At 47.9% G+C, this 18,664-nt stretch overlaps 2 protein-coding genes and 1 long non-coding RNA gene across 5 annotated transcripts in view; 1 reads left to right on the top strand and 2 right to left on the bottom strand.

The window, feature by feature from the left end:
- The window catches only part of LOC8050822 (kynureninase), a 59,692-nt gene extending 57,652 nt beyond the window's left edge, over window positions 1-2,040 (top strand). For all 3 annotated transcript variants that reach the window (XM_040210077.3, XM_040210072.3, XM_029983246.4), the window contains exons 12-13: window positions 539-772; window positions 1,444-2,040. In XM_040210077.3, the coding sequence (XP_040066011.2) occupies window positions 539-772; window positions 1,444-1,590 (381 nt within the window). In that variant the 3' untranslated portion in view covers window positions 1,591-2,040. The remainder of the gene's footprint in view (window positions 1-538; window positions 773-1,443) is intronic.
- Window positions 766-13,676, bottom strand: LOC120839718. The gene is made up of 3 exons (XR_005715365.2): window positions 13,549-13,676; window positions 2,858-2,988; window positions 766-839 (listed from the first exon to the last, which is right to left on the bottom strand). It is a non-coding gene; the product is annotated as an uncharacterized LOC120839718 (long non-coding RNA).
- Window positions 8,163-13,140, bottom strand: LOC115316567 (DNA transposase THAP9). Its single transcript, XM_040210055.3, has 11 exons — window positions 12,946-13,140; window positions 12,313-12,559; window positions 11,605-12,166; window positions 11,247-11,525; window positions 11,001-11,185; window positions 10,702-10,887; window positions 10,437-10,574; window positions 10,238-10,367; window positions 9,867-10,063; window positions 9,157-9,611; window positions 8,163-8,725 (listed from the first exon to the last, which is right to left on the bottom strand). The coding sequence occupies exons 1-11, from the start codon at window positions 13,073-13,075 to the stop codon at window positions 8,238-8,240; spliced, it is 2,997 nt and encodes a 998-aa protein (XP_040065989.1). The 5' UTR covers window positions 13,076-13,140; the 3' UTR covers window positions 8,163-8,237.
- Window positions 13,677-18,664: the final 4,988 nt, after the last annotated feature.

The raw sequence follows: 18,664 nt of genomic DNA, 5'->3' as shown, positions 1-18,664 counted from the left end.
ATTGAACTGATCGAGCACTCAGATTGGCTGAAGTCAGCCATCTTTATGCTGGGCTACAATTCACCAACTCCGAACAGCCGGTGTATTTCAACCTGCAGTAGGCGAGTTTTTGCCACGGCTTTTTGTATCAAGCAGCCTGTAATCTAGTCTGCGAAAAGAGGATGCTGGCCCGTTGACATTCTAAACAGCAGGCTCTGCCAGGCCCTGCTCACCACTTTCCACTTCCACAAGGCCCCACTCTGAAGCCAGGGAGTGCGACACAGCAAAGTACAGTCTCAGCTCATTACAACAGACCTGGTTACAACAGACATTTGGATATAACATACCGATTTGTGATGTTTGTTTTGTTTTCCTCTACATACCATTGACTCAACTTCATATCTGCATACAACATACACCTCTTACAACAGACCGAAAGCTTGGTCAAAATCAAGGTCTGTTATTACGAGCTTAGACTGTAGTTGGCACAGGAGGCTTGGGAGTGTCGGTACTCCGGGAACATTAACTGACCCCGACGAGCACCCACCCTTGACCGCAGATGTTCAAGGAAATCAAGGAGTCCGACAGACTGCGGAAGCAGTTCCTGCTCACGGGGTACCTGGAGTTCCTGCTGACGGAAGAGCTGGGAGCCAGCCATGACATCAGCGACTCCACGCGCCCTTTCCACATCCTCTCCCCCGATGATCCGAGCCAGAGGGGGTCCCAACTCAGCATCCACCTGGCTGCACAGCCGCATATCACGCACCAAGAGCTCCAGCGCAGGGGGGTCCTGGTCAGTATTGATTCGTGTCCGGTCGCTGGGCTGGGCGCCTTGGATGCACAGCGGCACAGCTAGGAAGCTTCAGGAGTCGTATTTCACAAGCTTGCAAAACTCTGTTCTTACTTTAGGCAATGGACTTGTAGAGAATTGTTCTGCAGGCGGTTGATCAGACAGATTATTATGCCTTCTACGTAGTGTTGTATTGTAGCCTCTGATATGCAGTCTGCAATAATGGTGACTAACTCAATCAATCATTCTAGAAACTTCTGGAGGGAAATCTAGACAAGAAACCTGTTACATTCAGCTTGACTAGGTTTGTATGTGAAAGCCAGGTCAAATCTATCATTTGCATAAAGGCTAAATAAATATACTGGTGGAGAGAGTCACATATGACAATGCAATTTGGGCAGATTTTTTTGTAGGGGGGGGGGGGGTGTCACAGACATTGCTCTCAATCTCTTATTGGCTCATCAGGGCCTAGTTTTTGCCATTTTCAAAATTACACAGCAATGCGGTATGGTCAATGAACCATAGATTGGGGAATACAAAACTTCGAAGCGTAGCTCATCCAGTGGCTTTAGTGTGTTGTCGCCGCCAAGTTCTTGCCAATCTGCCCCTTTATGAGAGGAACTCTCGATCGCGAGCGTGTGTCATGGTTATACGAGCCCCCTCTTCTGTTCCAGTGTGACCTCCGGATGCCCTCCGTCGTTCGGTTGGCTCCGGCGCCCCTCTACAACAGCTTCACGGATGTCTTCCGGTGCATCAACATACTGAAGGAGATCTGCAACCTCCACCTGACCCAGGGAAAGCAGTGTGCCAACGAACCCTAAGAGTTGCCGATGCTCGCACTCTTCCAAGAAATCCAACCAGAGATCAGTAGGGAAAGGACGAGGAATGACCACATTTGTTCGCATCCGAGCGTATCTGAGACCATTGTCACAACGAACCATAAGTGGTGCTGTTGGCAGTAGAACTTGGAGAATGTTTTTGAGAATAATTTGTAACGAAGAAACAAAAGTATATTTTTGTTCCTTTTAGAATTTAGAGAAAGACACCTATGCAAGCGTCGGGTGAAGTAAGACAATAAAGCAAAAGATCTGGTCTGTTTTGGATTAAGCTTTTACCAGAAACGGAGACGTTGCTCCTTGGAATGTGTAGCACCAACAAAGACTAGGACGAGCATGCGGTATTCTGCGAAGCAATGTAGTATCAACCGTTTCTTTAACTGTTTTATTGCGACATCATTTAACATTGCAAATAAAATCGGGAGTCCAATGTGCCCAGATGAGGTTTTGGTTGCCATCTCCACTGCATTCTGCACTGTTTGGCAGACTGCGCTACACCTTTTTGCGAAAAACATGTACTTTTGACTATATAGTTCTTGAACCGATGCTTCAAAACTGGCTTAATTTTAGTATTGCGGGCCAAGTTTAAAAGGAGTGCGAGATAAGTAAGTATGAGCCGTACAATTGCAGAACTGTAGTATACATTTCTTGATACATTCCTTAAATGTGATGGCATTATATTGGGTTGCAGTGGCTCTTGGTGTCTGACTGATGACTTGTTCGGAGCTTTTAGGCACTAAAATATGAATGTTTTTGGAAGTGTTTGATTGCGACTGAATTATATGTACTAGTAAACATTGCTGGGCAGTCCACGCTTGTTTAGTTTCACTCTGCAGTTTGTGTTGCCTGCCTTACAACCTTGTCTGGTTCATGCTCCTGGCTACATCAACTGTAGGCAGAGTTACAGTAAAAATGTGCCAGGAAAGTGCCCTAGCAATGCTCAGTGCCGTGACCCACCCCAGCAGACCTCAGTATATCACCTGCTCGGTTATTCAACATTTTAAAGTTTGGCCGAGTGCCGATTGCAACATACTAGTAACAAGTCTGACAGCACGGACACGCAATTGCAAATCGGCTGAAACTGGGCTAGTGCTCTTTAAGGCGAGGGAATGAACTAGTTGCTCAAAGTAGGGTGGTCAAAGGCCATGTGCTTTGCGTCCAGTGCGGTCTGGAATACGTGGCATGGCAGGTATGCTGTGGATAATACAAAGATTGCTGGCCAGTCAGCACATGCAGCTTCAAAGGGACCAACCTCATCACGGACACTGGGTGCTGCAAATGATGAGGATTCTTCCGGTCTACTGACTGGGGCTGACGATCGGCTCGTTCCATCGCGAAGGTCATCGGCTAGACGACTGGGTGGGGCCTCTCGTGATACGTGGGCTGGGGAGAAAGAGGTGTGCTGGGGGCAGGTGGGTTTTTCAGTTCATTTTTGGTGAAAATATGGGAAGACTCCTTTTGGATTTCTTCTTTCCTCTCTCCCTTCCCCACAAAACACAGGTTTCTGCTTGAGTGAATCTGAATTAATATTAATGCTTAATTCATTTGATAAAACCCACGCAACCATGAAAAGGCCAAAGTCAATGCTACGAAAGCCAACTGTACCCGCTGCTACAAAAAAGAAAAAAAAGAAAACAAGCTTTTTTTTTTTTTTGGGGGGGGGGGGGGGGGGGGGTAAAGAACACATGGCCAAAGAGGCATGCACGCACACGTGTTCATACGCACAGTGGTACACTGTCGGGTTGAAATACGATAGTCGCATCACAGTTCTGATGTAGAGGACTGCGCTCCTGCAGAATTCCTTCAGATCTTCTCTGTCCCCAAATGGCCCCGGCGTAACTTCGCCTGGGAGGGAGTGGCAGAGCTCGGTGGCTCTTGGAAGGAGCTGCGTACTCCCGAGTGTACTCGTCCTGAAGTTTTCAAGCTTTTAGACTTAATGATGAATATTTTGATGCTGTCTTACCCGGAAGGCTACCAGGATGGAACATGCAAAAGTAAACAAGATAAACAAAACATACAGGCACACCTTTAGGATAACAAAGGCAGGGTGGAGCTTTGGCTAGATCTAAGTCCCGCCTCCAGTGCAAGCCTTGATTTCAGCACGCACTGTTAAAGCACAGTGAAAGGCAACGAGCGCATGCTGGAAGTCGGGTGTTTGAGAGATGCTCCGCTGTTTTCACCCGTAAGCAAGTCTGGGCCATGGTGGTCAGGGCTAGGTCGCCGGATCCTAGGAAAGGAGTGCCAAGCTTCCTGTATGGTTGCCATTTTGGTTCATGTAATGAGCGGTTTCTCCTTAACCTTTCCATTAATGGTGAGCCGATCCAACATCCCGGCGACAGGTTGCTTTATAAAAAGATTGAGGTACACCTAAGAATTCCTTATGAGTAGTGAATGCGAAAGCATGCAAGCCACTCGTCCGCTCCTTTTTTCGTCCGCTGCGTATTTTTCGTCGCCGGTCGGCGCGTATGCTCCTTTGGTGACCTTGGACGCTCCGCACTGATGGACACGCAGCACCATGGGGTGAGCGGTCGTGGAAACTGACGAGCGCAGCGGCCAATGGGAGCCCCATCGACGCGCGGCAGCCAATGGAACCGATGGAAACTATCTGCCGTTTTCGCACTTCAGACTGATGACGTCAGCTTGCTCCATGAGACAGTTAACGCTCTCGCATTAAAATTTCTTGAGTACCGAAATTTCACTAGCCACACACCGGAAAAACCGGCGTGCATCTTTGTGCCCGTTTTGAAATGCGCCAGAACAACAATATCATTGTAAGAGATCTGTGGGGATAAGCATGATCGATAAGTGGATTGCATGCACAGTGCTAAAGACACTTTTACTGGTGAGGAACGCTTTCAGTACGATGATGCTCCATAGCGATCTTGGCACAACTTCGAAGATTTGAATGGATCTAAATGGCAATTGCCATGGCAACCGAGATCGATCAGCCAATCACCTTGCAAGGCTTGGTCGGTTGTATGTCAGTAGCAGTTTGTGTCTGGCTAGCAGATAGGGAAGGCAATGACACTACTTTCTCAAGATCCAGGATGGCCAAGCCGAGCAAGGACGCTAATATTATTGGTGCTACGGGCAACACAGCTGGAGCGAGGCGTGCGTTGACATGCGATGCGGAAGCGACGCGTAGCCAATAAAAGACACTAGCGTAATACCCCGAGAGATAGCCCACCTAAAATCGAAAGCAAATCGGGTGGAAATAGAGCAAGCTAACTTTCAATGTACAATAAAAAAAAAAAAAAAGCTTTTAGCTTTTTCATTTTGGTGAAGAAGGAAAAACAGCGGAGCTGTAGCTTCTGTTTTTGGCAGTGGCTTTCCAGGCGAGCGATCGGCTCTTCTTTCGCAATAGAATCTGAAGCACTCGACGCAGTGGAACTTTAGGCAACAGCGGCCTCGCGGCGGTTGCGGAATTATTCGCGCTGCTTTGCACATCGCCGCTCCTTCCGTTCCCCCCCTTCTTCCTCCGAAGAAATGTTGCCACCATCTATAAGCGACGGCAGCAACCAGTTGTCTGGTTGCCAAGGCTGGAAAGGTTACCACGATCTAAGAGCGACGGCGGAAAGCACACAACCGGCAAATGCAACAGTAGACAGCTACTGCCATCTATGAGCGGTGGCAGCAACCAGAGTGTTGTCGCAACATTTGTTTGGTACCGGACACGATCCTGGGGAAACTAGCCCTTAACAGCTCCGCTGTAAAATGCTAGTTCTAGATTTTGTGACCTGGGAAACTTGCGATCACGGGGATGGGCGATGAACCAAAGACAACTGTCCACTCCCCATCCACTCAGCAACGTTCCCTTATCCCCCGCCGTGGCTTTCTAACACTATTTATGCCGAGGTCACCATCGGCCAGGGCCCTGCAAACAGTAGAAGAGGGCTATCTTTTAGTGTCTTTGAAAAAGAAAAAAGCAAACTTTGCAAACTTCATTGTCCTTTTTTTTTTTTTTTTTTTTTTTTTCGGTTGTTGCAAAACATTAGTAGTAAGATACCACAGGCATGGGCCAATGGTCTTTCTGTGGTGCCACAACCCTCCAGGGTTGAATAAAGATATTATCTCTCGCGATATTGTGGTAAACTGCAGGAAGACCGAGATGTGAGATCAAATTGGCAGCTTGCAAACCCTGCAGCAGCTGCCGTGTCCAAAATTGTTTTCTTATTTTTTTTGGCGCCGAAGGCTTTCAAACATGCTTTGAAACTGCGGATGTTGCGCGCTTAACCCCCCCCCCCCCCCCCCCCCCCCCCCCCCCCCCCAAAAAAAAAAAGAAATGCACAAAAAAATTGTTGGCACTTTTTTTTTTTTTTTTTTTAGTCTTTTAAACATTGTCACGCTGGTTTCGCTCCACTATTTGTGCTCACTAAGTAACCCACCTTCTTCTAAATCATGGATCTAGAGGTTCTGGAATGAAAACACTCACGAGCGACCACAACAGGTTTTTGAGCGAGACTCATGCCAGCACACTCGTCGCATACCATCGCGTACCAACGCGTACTATCGTGAACAGTATGAGAGAAAACAGCGGAACGCGTGCCAAATAGCCTCGAACCCTATTTGTGGCCATACGCTGCGGAAACTTTTGGAAAGAAGGTGGCGAGAGCGGTGCGCTTTCGTCTGCTAACGGCACCCCCGCCATGCTGGCTTTGCTCTCGCACGGCACCTGATAACGATGAACATTGTGAGGCGCTTTTATACATTGTATCATTGATAGCTTTGCAAACTTGAAAAAGAAAGCCCACGGCAACGAGATGAAAACACAAAAAGCAACCGTATCTGAGAATGATTACAACGCTCCTCAATCACTCTTTTTTACTGGTTGTGTGTGAAAAATAGAACAAATCATCCAAACGTCAATGCTTTCGTGATCGGTTATAACGAAGTCAACGGAAATCGGAAATCACTTCACTATATCCGCTATTTCGTTATAACCGACCTCGGTTATAACGAAGTGCAGACAGGAATGGGAAATCGTGATCGCTTCGCTGTAGCCGCTAGTTCGTTATAACCGACTTCGTTATAACCGGTCTTGACAGTAGTTATCACTGTCGCCAACCGCATTTTTGATCACGGTGGCATTAACTGGTATCAAGACGTTATCGCCGTTAGTAGTCGGCGATGAACTATACCGCGTGAAAAGTAAGCTGCCAGTGGCGGGGGTGCCGGCAGCAGACCAAAGCGCACCGCTCTCTCCACCTTGTTTCCAAGACCTGCCGCAGCGTATCGCCACGGGTAGGGTCCGAGGCTATTTGCAGTACTCTGCCGAAAAAGCTCGAACCGGTGATGTAAAAAAAGAGACCACCTCCGTTTCTACCAGAAAACTTGAGAGAAAACAAGTTTTTGGTCCGGGGCACGACCGGCTTTATAGGGGCGACCAGGTCACTCCGCCTCTCTCTACGGGAGCGCGCGTCCCCAGAAATATCACGTGACCGCTTTGAAGGGACAGAGCGTCCCGCAAGGGGCCGCCAGTGCCCCGCCACAGAAAAGCGCGTCTGCACGTTCGCCGTAATGAGATGCTGCAGGGTGTGACTGAATCTGTAGGCGAGGTTTGCCTCAGACATATAAAATCTTATTAAATAAACAAACAATGTTAGTAAAACCTATCTTGCAGGGAACATCAAGTGGAACTGAATCGTTAGGCAATAGCTTTCCCGAGCAGGATAGCTTGTATTGTGAAATAAGCTCCTGGAGGCTGTACTCACGGCCGTGGCTCTGGTGAATTGGACTCCCCCCGATTTTCCGCGCTTTCTTCTTTTGCACATTTCAAACGCTCTCAATACGATTACGTGGATTATGGGCGGAGTTAACATATTTGTAGGTTCATAAAGTTGCTGCTTGATGCCAATTTGAGACTAAAATCATCGCTCCTACACACTCGCAGTTGCGAGCGCACATTCTTAAAAATTGATTAATATATAAGATGGGTTAGACTATTCCATGAGGGAAGTAATCTTGAAAAGCTATTCTCAATATTGAACATTTCAAGTATATATTCTTTTATAGAAGATGGCACACAGTACAAGCATTTCACAAACACATAATATCTTTATTCAGACTTTGCGTCTAGGCTAACGAAGCAAAAAGGCGATCTAACGCCGCCTGACAAGCAAGCTCACACATCACTCAGCAGAAAAAATTAGTGAAAAAAAAGAACAGAGAAAATGTATGAAATAACTAATCAACGGCCGACACACCAAAAGCGGTCACGCACTGGCCACACAAAACACTTATAACTGCCTATACAGAAATGACTACACACAATACTAAATAAATAAATTAAAATGACAGAATGACTTGCACAAATTAACATTAAGGAGAGTCTCGTGAGCAATATTTGGCACTCTTTTTAAAGGTATAAAACGGCAGTACTTAAATCATAAGTGTTTATTGAAGACTCAATTCACTATGGTCAGTTACAGGTTAAGAAAAGTTTTCGAGGGAAAGGATGGCTGGGGAGGAGGAAGCAGACGAAACGCTGGAGAGTTTCCTCCTCCTCTCTCCAATATTCAGTCTGCTTACCCCTCCCCGGCCTTCCTTTCCCTCGACAACTTTTCTTAACCTGTAATTGACTATAATACATTCGTTTAATTGAGCAGTCTCAATTCACACACAGTTACTGTTACTTAGACTTTCAATACTTTTCGTGACATTGGCTTGGAGTTCAGACGCTTTCTTTTTGCCTGGGTCTCTGTGAGCTTGCTGGTGAAGTTTGACAAAAATGGCCTCATGAACTTCCGCAGAATGATGTTAAGGAGGGCCATCCTATGGGACACAGTCTTGTCTTTAGAGCACTCAAAAAGCGGGTTTTTTACAACGGCAGGAGGCACTAGATTCACGAACTTCTTCAACGGTTGCGGCACCGTTACAAGAACGGGAGCCACGCTGGAGGCAGCACTTTCGAGGTGACTGATGAACCCCACAAAAGTCGAAGTGGGGTATGAAAGCCCTCCTCTGTCTATGCCTGCAATAAGTGCAGTGGTAGTGGAGCGTGAGGTGGGAGCTTGCAGCTTCACGAGGCAACCCTCACAGTCAATATTGTCCTGAATGGCTCTGACGAGAAAACCAGCAATCAGTGCCAGAGTGCTTGATCGCAGGCTCTGCTGTGGAGCGCCTGTAAAATAATGTGGGCGTTAGTGACATGCTAATCACAACTAATACTTACATACTAGAATATCAGTCTTAGTAAACAAAAAATGAAAATGAACCTCCTTTACTGCAGAAATTATTAGAGTATTATTCTCTAAAAACAAATTCCTTGCTTAGGATAACTTGTACTGATTTACATATAGTGCCCACCAACCGCCAAGAGTTTAAAGGAGTGGTGCACAAGCTTTATTTTAATTGAAGTAAGGCCACAAGCTTAGAAAATAAGTATTGACAAACTTCTATGGTGATGTAACAGTGTGACAGCAGTATGTCTATAGAACTTGTAGAAATTTGATATCAACCTTTCATCAGTTTTACTCTACAGGCACACAGTACCTAAACTTGGCACATAATGTTGGAATGCCTGCTTATAACCATTGGGTTTCTAAAGTATACCTGGATAGCGCTCCAACGTGGGAAGGTAAGGGAGCACGAGCTTGCCCAGGTCCTCAACAGTAGTGGCTTGCTTCGAAGGCAGAGGAGGGAGCTTCGTTGCCTCCCCCAGAGAGCCCACTACACTTCCAACATTCCCACTAGCTGAAGAATGAATAATGCCAGTTACAAGGATTTTCTGAAGGGCCGACAGGGCTGCATAGGCATCCGTTTGGTCATTCGACCCATTCAGCTGCCTGATAGTCGAGAAAAGCGACTCAACATCGTCACTGGAAAACTTTGCTGTCAAAACGAAGTGAAACCCTGAGTCCAAGAGGTGCCGCGTACACAGAACAGTGGACTTTGTTGTTACTCTTAACGCCTCATAAGTTTCCTGAGACAGGAACTGTAGCTTATGAGTTGTTTCTTGCTTCCATGTCTCGAAGTAATCGAGGCACTCCGTCTCGAGCCAAGAAAGTCTGCAAAGTAAAACAAAACACCAGAATTCCATTGGTTAAAAAGTGTTACTGCGGAGGTTTTGGGGTTTCTCCAATAGCTATCCCACAAAGGAACGGACTTCTCTCCTGGAAGATACTAAAAAACTTCACAATTTTTTAAAAAGAAATCATGCTTATCTTATTGTGTTGTATCAGAATAAATTACTTCAGAAACCTACAGTCTCATTTTGACTTAGTGTACTGGGACGAGTGTAAACATTATTAACTATAGCATACCTCTTGTCATCTGTGCCGTAGAATGGCATTCTCATGGCGTCTCTGCTGGACCAGTGCAATGTCGTGCTCTTGATGTTGTGGAGCACGAACCACTTGTAGACTAGCTCCATGAACTCCACAGTTGGCAGGCAGTTCTCAAAGCCGGGAGCTCCGAGACGATGTCCATGCTGTTGCAAGAATCTCAGGACTGATGTGACCTAAAGGAGAACAATGATAATTCATTTCAGTTACAATTCATGCCTTTTAATTACCTGTTTACAGTGGCAAAACCCAGGCAACAAGAGTTTATGTAACATGTGGCTCCATTACCATTATATTTTTTTATTTTGCAACACATTTATACAACAAACATATTTCTAAGCATATTTTACCTGGGGTGAGAAGATGGCAATAGCCCTGCCGACGTTCATCTTTTCGAAATTGCTTGGCCAAAGGTGCTTTCTTGTGAGGCACCTTACAAGCTTGAAGGCACCCTGGGTTTCCTGGATGTTGTACAGACGCCTGCGAGAGAATACAATTTTAGTGGCCCTTAGATATGTATAGTTAATGTAAGCAAATGTTTAATTTTACCTCAGGAAGTCTGGAAGGATGAACGTTCCGTTGTTTTTGAACAGTCTCCTCACCTCCAGGAACTGAGACCTGATGTTCTTCAGGATATGGCAGTAGTCAAATGACAAGTATAGTTGACGATCTGGATCAAGAGGATGGCTACAAAGAAAATTGTATTGGCGACAATGAGTTCAGTTTATTCTACAACATTAACAAAATGCATCCACAATTCCATTCCCAGTGGAGGATTTAATGACTACAAATAACCATGAATGATTGTACTCACGTGACAACAGGCTGTATGGGGCCCCCCGACAGGCTCGAGAAGAACTTGCAGTTGGAACTGTGATTGTCCCCAACCAACCGTTTGACTTCAAATCCTGCTTCCTCTACGGACTGCATTACTTTCAGACCAAGAAGCTGAAGCTGTTCACCGGTCAAACCCTTGGTGAAGTAGTACCCAACCGGAAGTCTAGAAAAAAGATTTTTTTTTGTTTGCGAAATAACTTTTAAGATTTTTTTTAAATTCAATATTCCATCAGCCATAGAAATAAATGAATAAATGCAGTTAACAGTTATAAGCACCTGTAATGGGTGGAGAGTCCTACAAACACAAAGCAGAGAAGGTGAGTCGCAAGCTGGTCTTGCAGGCCGAAGTCTGCTTCTGCACCTCCCAGATCCACTAGACCATGAACAGCATCTGACTGCTTTTGGTAGGTGGTGACTTGCTTCACAGACATTTCATCCATGACCAAGGAGCCACAGAGTGCCTGAAAAAATGAAAATCAAGATATGGCTTTCCTTTTTTAACTGCAAGCTGAAATATTTTACCTGTCCAGAATGCTGTTTCGCTTCCGCATGGAGTCGTTGCTTGATTAAAGATGTGACCACCTCTCCAGTGCATGCCCCGATGTATCTCTTCAGGGTCGACCGGCTTGGCAGTGAAAGCACGCCAGTCTCCCGCAGAAGGCGGTAGCCAGAGGGAGACTTTGCATGCCAAAGCACACAATTCCGTATGGTCTCCTCCCGCCATCGGCCCTTGGAGAGGTCCAAGAAGGTCAGCTGTTCTTGGATGAAAAGAGCCTTCGCATCGTTGTCTTCTACTTTCTCCTAGAAGCACATAAAATTTGTAAACACAACATTCCTTGGTGAATCTAGGCACTTAGGTTAGCTATGAGCATGTAAATACCTGCAGGAGTGTGAATTTGGCCTTCTTCATCAGTGCCTCTGTTTTCTTCGCCTGCTGCCTCAGTGCCGAAACTTCCTCCTGCAACTTGGCTTTGCTTTTTTGAAGCCTTTGGCACTTTCTTGTCAATGTCTTCACTTGATTCACAAGCTTTGACATCAGTGGCAGGGAAAGACGCGTCTGTATTCCACGAGTCCTGGTGACGTTCGGTGGCATGGAAGGAGGTTTGGAGACAAATTCCAGGGTGAATGGAGGAACCGGCACTGAAGCACGCTGTACTGAAGGGATCGAGGAGGGATCTGGCAGAAGTTCCAATGGCGATTCCTGTGAGGTTTCCAGTGAAGGCTCTTGTGAGAGCTCGAACAACAACGGCTCTTTAGCAGGTTTACGGCAGTCGGGTTCTTGAGCAGGTTCACGGCTGTCCGTTTCTCGAGCAGGTTCAGGGCTGTCGGTTTCTTGAGCAGATTCAGGGCTGCCAGCTACTGGTACATTTGGCAACTGTTTCGCGACCCCCATACTGGTTGTATCTTGAACTTGAGTTCTGCCAGCCGTGTAGGTATCCAGTCTGAAACATAAGTGGTGAATATTGTTTGTTAGTTTAAATGAAAGAGCAGATAAGAGAGGGACCATTATTAATGATCAGATTCCAGGTGTGTATAAGTCCGAGTAAAGTTACTGTAATGAGGCCAGGTTGCTAAACAATGCACTTGCCTATTTTTCTTGGCATCCACTGGAGGTTTTCCAGCAGCCGAGGCTGGTGTCGCAGCCTTACGCTTCAGTGGCCTTCGCTCCTTTTTAGGGGCTGGTTGGAGGTATGTTGGGTAGCCGGGAAAAATGGATGGCACAGCATCCGGCTTCAGCCTCCGCAACTTGAGGCCTTCTCTGTAGTCCTCCGGTTTGAAATGAAGGCTACAAACCACGCTCCGGTCGTTTGGAACCCACGGCTGTTTCTCAGGGCCTGGAAATTTATGTTTATTGTAACTACACAGCAGATAACCCTTTAAAAGCAGGAAGCATGACCATTCTACACTAAAGCAAGAAAGCAAAAGAACGACGGAAGGCAACGAGCGCGAGCTGGAGGTCCGGCGCTCAAATGAGATGCGCTGCGGTTCCTCTCCCGTAAGACCTTCAGCATCTTGCAGGCCTCGAGCGTGCATGCGTAACCGTATCCCAACAGAAGGCAACGAGCGCGTGCTGGAGGCCGGGAGGCCACGTGGTTAGGGAAGACGCCGTGCGTATCTGTGCGACGCCAACGTTACCTCAAAGTAGCCGCCTTTAAACTCGTGCCCATTTTTTAAAGTACTGCCAGTATGTTGAAGGTTTACCCTTGTTTCCATAGCTTACCATCAGCTTGGCGGGAAATCTTCTTTAGCCACTGGTTCCGCACATCTGTCACGGGAAACTCGTGGAAAGCGACTCCTCCGCTCGTTGTGCGCCCGCTCGCCTTGCAGAGCGGAACGCAGCAGCACACCATCGCGAGCTGCTACGCGTGAGCAATGACAGAACGACTTCTCACATGATACTGCACCTAGACGCGATCGCGGGGGGAACCTGGAGCTTAAAACAAACACCACTAATGCTCAAGGTACCCACTGTCAGTCGTGCAGAGTCGTGCTGCCGGCACATACACACACTGAGGACACCGTCGGCGATTCGGCTACCGTCGTCCCGTCGCCGTCGCCGCGTGAGGAGTGTGAGTGTGGCCAAGTGTGGCCGAGTTACAGCGCCAGAACGCGCGGTGGCGGCTGCGCGAACTACAAAGTACAAAACAAGCAAAAGCAAATACGGCGCGCTGGGGCAGCCTCGGGTGACCTGGTCGCCCCCTATAAAGCCGGTCGTGGTCCGGGGTAACATTTTACATTTGTTTCAACAAGAGACTGCGACGCGAGCGGTCGACGGGTCGTGTCCGCTTCCGCCGCCTCGGCAAGAGAGGTCTCGTGTACTGACCTTCGCACATCTGGCACATCGTACCTTCGCAGAGATTTGCTTGCGCGCTGCAAACATCAAGTTGCCGCTTGCCGGTGATCGTTGCCAAACCGAGTGCAATGTCGCCCTGAAAATTGCAGTCGCGAGGATGCCGCCGACGTCGCGCTGACGAGTCACGACGCCGCCAAAGCGGCCGCAGCCATGGTCCTGGGAGCCGCTATTTTTTAACTGTGCTCGTCTTGGCTTTAGCAAACTTCTTGGAGGAGCCCAAAGCGCGCAAAGGCTCTTTGCGCAATTTCCGAAAAATTGCGTACACAAAGTGTGGTTAGCGATTATAATGCAATTCAATGCAAAGGTGCAAGCGAGCTGGACAAGAATGACGAAAATAATCCCTGGAGAAGGGGAGCAAGATGGACAAAGGACGTGGCACTAGTTGTGTGCAGTACAGGCGAAGGCAACGCCAGGTGAATAGAGAAAGGGCGAGCACTAGTTGGCACTAGGAAGGCCGGGCGGGAGAGGAGAACAATGGAGGGTGAGGGAGAAAGGGAGAGCATTAGGAACATTAGAGGGGAGAAGAGGTTTCTCTCCTCGGTCCCCAGCCCCAGCCTACATAGTGCTTGCACTTTCTCCCCTGGCCTGCCGTTGCCTTCCCATGTACTGCACGCATCTAGTGACACGGAGTACAGATGACTGGTGCGCGACCGAAAAAATCCGCCTGGTCCGGGTATCGAACCCGGGCAACCCAACGTTGGGGCAACCCGGGTCCTCTCCATTACAGGTGGAGCGCTCTACCAAGTTCCAACTGAGCTAACCAGGGGTTAGACGTCAGTAGAGCAAACGGGTTTTGTCAGTTTGCTTCACCCAACAAGGGTGAAGTTTGCAATTTTAGGTTATGATTATAATGCAAGGCGGATTTTTTCGGTTGCGCACCAGTCACCTAGCTGTGTTTGGAGATTTGTGTTTGTCCTTTGTCCCTCTTGTTCCCCTTCTCCAGGGATTATTTTTGTCGTGGTTAGCGTTCGGCGCATGCGCAGTGGCAACGACGCACCTCCTACACCGATGCAGAAAAGTGTAGGTACAGTGAGTGTAGGACAGTGTACTTTATTCCTACCTGGAAGTACACCGTCCTACGCTTTTCTGCACCGGTGCAGAAGTTGCAGGTATGGAGCCAGGAACGCGCCTCCGACTTGTGTGTTTACCGCGTCCAAAAAAGTGGTCCTTCGATTGCCGCCTGATGACGTCATAAAGAGGTCAAGTTGTTGCCGGTCACGATCCTGGCGGCGTCTCAACAGCTGTGGTGTCTACAACAGATGCCTGTTCTGCTGCAGGTCACACTCTACTGTGCCAGTCCACGGAAGTTTCAGCAGCCAGAAGTTGGGACGCCTAAAGTAGGGGCTTTAGGGACGCCCAGAGCAGCCCAGAGCTGTGATCTCATTTGTCGCCATCTCGGGACCACTTTTGCCAAACACACACCAAACCAATTGCACCAAACACGCACTCCAGGCACCGTAGTGCAGGTAAATCGAACGCAACTAGTGTACTGCGATGCCTGGGATGGACGCGTCTCATGAGGGAACGAGAGAAAATCGTTGTTTCTTCAATATTGTGGCGATGTACGGAACGTAAACAGTTTTTGACATGATAAAGTAACATTTTAAAATAATTTGCGCTAGGGCAAATTGCCTGAGCGGCATCAACGGTGAGCGGCATCATGCAGCAGACGATGCAGCGACGTCACGGCGACGTTGCACCGTCCACGTGACCCGCTCCGGCCAACCCAGAAAGTCCATCTCCGCTGCGTACAAAAATCGTCTGCTTCAAACGCCATTGCCTTGGAAATTGCCTTCTCAAAATTTTCACACGCATCTGATATTATGAAAACTTTGATAAAGTGTTTAGTGCTTTATCAACTCCACGGCAAACTAGTTTCGAAAAGGGTGAAGTTGACGTTTATCTTTTAATCTGCCGTGCTGAGTCGATCTGCATGTGTTCTCCCATAGGGCGGGCCGCCTCCTGGCAGAGCCTCCTGGAACCCTCAGTACCACGTGACTTGCCATTTGAGTTCTCTCCCAGAATGCATCGCACTCGCAGAGTGTTGCCGTGTTGCACGGAGAACTTGACACAAACACTCAAACCACTCTATGACAATTGCTGGATCGCGCTTCCCCGCTTGTTCGCTGCAGCGCAAGTGAAGCCACCGGACTTCACTCGCTTGGGATACGATTTGCCGTTTTTGCTAGCCTTTGCTGCGGTTTTCCAGCGTGCTGTAGACACGTTTTCTACTCGTTCGTCGTCATTCGCCGAAGAAGTTTTGTGAAGACTCTGTTTATTGTTGAGACTTGCCGTTGTGAACACGTGGAAAATTTTACGAAAGTGAATTGTCGCAGGAAAAGGGCACAACGCGTCGAAAGGAAGGGCTGGCGGCGTGTTCAAAGCTTCCTTGGCACGCCGAAGTGCCGTGTCTCTGTGCCTTCGCATGCTTGAACCAAGAACCGACGCCGTGTGTATGTGTTTAGCGAGTGCAATGTGCGTGAAGCTGTTCGTGCCTCTGGATCAGCGTCTTTTCCCCTCGCGGTTTAGGAACGAGCTTAATCCAGCGTCCACTAGCGACGGAAGATGGGGGGAAGGTACGTCTTTTTTTCGTCCTTAGACGATTTACACAATACCGTGCACAACAGCTCCTCATCACTGATCAGTGCTGGCTTATTATCAACCTACTTAATTGCACTTGACGTTTGAGCGCGGCTCGCCTAATTGTAATTGGTCAACAGATTGCACACGACCATATCGGCCACGCTTTAAAGATTTTCATTCTCGCCGTCTTGTACTTTTGCTTTCGAAAACCCCCCTGGCTCCACAACGTTGCCCTATTCGTGCTCCCACAGAATCTATTAGAGTAGATTTGGGACATAGCCATGGTTAATATAGTACATAAGAACACGTACAGATCTCCCCCTTTTATTGATAGCAACTCGCCGGAACAGCTGGACGATCCAGAACTCCGTGGCCGATATATATAAATGATCTAAAGGCATCTACGCGCGACACACGTTCAGAACTTTGGCGCGGCGTCAATTCTTGACCGGTATCCAAGCGTGCGGAGGCACCAAGATGCATCACTTGGCGTGCCAAGGAAGCTTTGATCACGCCACGACACCGGCGACACGTTTTCGACAAGTTGTACCTTTTGATACGGCTTTACGCACATTGCACTCCCTAAACACATTCACACGGCGTCGGTTCTTGGTCGGTATCCAAGTGCGCGAAGGCACAGAGACACGGCACTTCGGCGTGCCAAGGAAGCTTTGAACACGCCGCCAGCCCTTCCTTTCGACGCGTTGCGCCTTTTTCCTACAACACTGCACTTTCGTAAAATTTTCCACGTGTTCACAACGGCAAGTCTCAACAATACAAAGAGTATCAAGAAACTTCCTCGGCGAATGACGACGAACGAGTAGAAAACCTGTCTACAGCACGCTGGAAAACCGCAGCAAAAGGCTAGCAAAATGGGAAATCGTATCCCAGCGGAGTTGCGTCCGGTGGCTTCACTTGCGGGAGCGGCAAGCGCGATCCAGCAATTGTCATTGAGATCAGTGACTCATAGCGAGTTCGTTTCACACGCACTGGCACCGTTCGAGTTCTCTCCCAGAATGCATCGCACTCACAGAGTGTTGCACGGAAAACTGGACTGAAACCAACGTTACTAAAACACTCAGTTGGGAAACTCCCATAGAGACAGCTTTAAAAAAATGGCCCCAATCTGTCTCCGAGCACCGAGCTAATGACGAACACAGCGCCCCCATTTCTCCCGCAGCGGCCACTCGAGGAACTGCACGTGTACAGGGGTGCAACCCCCGTCTCCCCAGCGGACGCGCCGCGTTCAACTACCGAAGTTAAAATGCACCTAGGTCGGGACGCGCTACCTGAAAGGCCCGCTGAGGCATGGTTGTATAAAAACAATATTAATTGTTCCGCAAAACCTTGCGAACTAAAGATGATAAAAACATCACGCGCCCATCATTTGGTACTAAACTCCAATAAATTCCATACAAAAAGTGTCTTCTGCGTTGGTTTTTACGCAAAAACAGGCTTTAAAAAAAACTCAAGGTGACCATAGTACAGACAAACGATAAAGAGTGGCGCTGTTGTCGCATTTAGCTCGGTCTCGGTGGACGCCAGCGGCCCAGGTTTCGACGGCGAGTTTCCCAACTGAGTGTTTTAATAACGTTGACTGAAACGAACTCGCCAAATGCACCAAGTGCAGAAGACTGATGCTGCCGCCATCTACGTTGTAGAAAAGGTACCGACTTCAAACCGAAACTAGCGCCTTTCTGTTCCGAGTGATGCGTGGGGACGCGAGAATGCAGTCGCTACCAACGTTTATCTACAAACGTTGGCAACTGCAACCTGTAGTTTATAGTTGCGATGTCTTCAAGCAGCTCGGCTGCCGTAGAGATAGTTACAGACGGCGTAAATTTCCGCAACCAGCTGTCTACAAAGCAGCTGGTTGCGATCTTTCAATCCTTATAACCGTTTACACTGAAGAAAAGTGATGATGGTGTCCGAGCAGAAGCTTGATCCGTTTGAGCATGGTATTATGCGTGAACCACTGAAAGGGTACGGCTTAAAACTAGCCTGTTGGAATATCCAGCAAAATGGTGTCCGAGCAGAAGCTTGATCCGTTTGAGCATGGTATTATGCGTGAACCACTGAAAGGGTACGGCTTAAAACTAGCCTGTTGGAATATCCAGCAAAACTGGGACAAATTTCGATTTGGATCGTCATTATAGGTGGATTAGATATTAGACCTGGTGAGGGCGTCGAGAACGAGAGCTTTCTCAGACAAAATACGACAAGGCAAGTTAGCTGCGTAGGTAAATGTTAAACATGATGATGTTGCCCAATCCTCGGGTAAAGTCACCATCTTTAGCTTTCTCTGATGCTTATTGGGCAATCAGAGGTTTCTGCTGGGGGAGTTTTATCGACAAATGTTAAATTTTTCACCCGCACACGGATGGTGATCGACATCTCGGGGCCACTGTTGCGTTTGTTCTGAGCATTTCTTTACACACTGGTATATTTCAGCGTTGTACGGCAACAGAGCGATTTAAAACCCGCAAATAAATCAGGGGTTGCC

The sequence above is a fragment of the Ixodes scapularis genome, unplaced genomic scaffold (assembly GCF_016920785.2).
Source record: "Ixodes scapularis isolate PalLabHiFi unplaced genomic scaffold, ASM1692078v2 PGA_scaffold2__306_contigs__length_199485367, whole genome shotgun sequence".
In the NCBI taxonomy this organism is placed as follows: Eukaryota; Metazoa; Arthropoda; class Arachnida; order Ixodida; family Ixodidae; genus Ixodes; species Ixodes scapularis.
This window is presented reverse-complemented; position numbering and strand designations above follow the sequence as displayed.

Excerpts from the sequence above, each read along its gene's own strand:
- LOC115316567 (XM_040210055.3), bottom strand. The coding sequence starts at position 13,075 with ATGGTGTGCTGCTGCGTTCCGCTCTGCAAGGCGAGCGGGCGCACAACG. Across the intron at positions 11,526-11,604 it reads CCAAATTCACACTCCTGCAG|GAGAAAGTAGAAGACAACGA; the intron begins GTATTTACATGC and ends ATGTGCTTCTAG. Across the intron at positions 8,726-9,156 it reads CACGTTGGAGCGCTATCCAG|GCGCTCCACAGCAGAGCCTG; the intron begins GTATACTTTAGA and ends ATTATTTTACAG.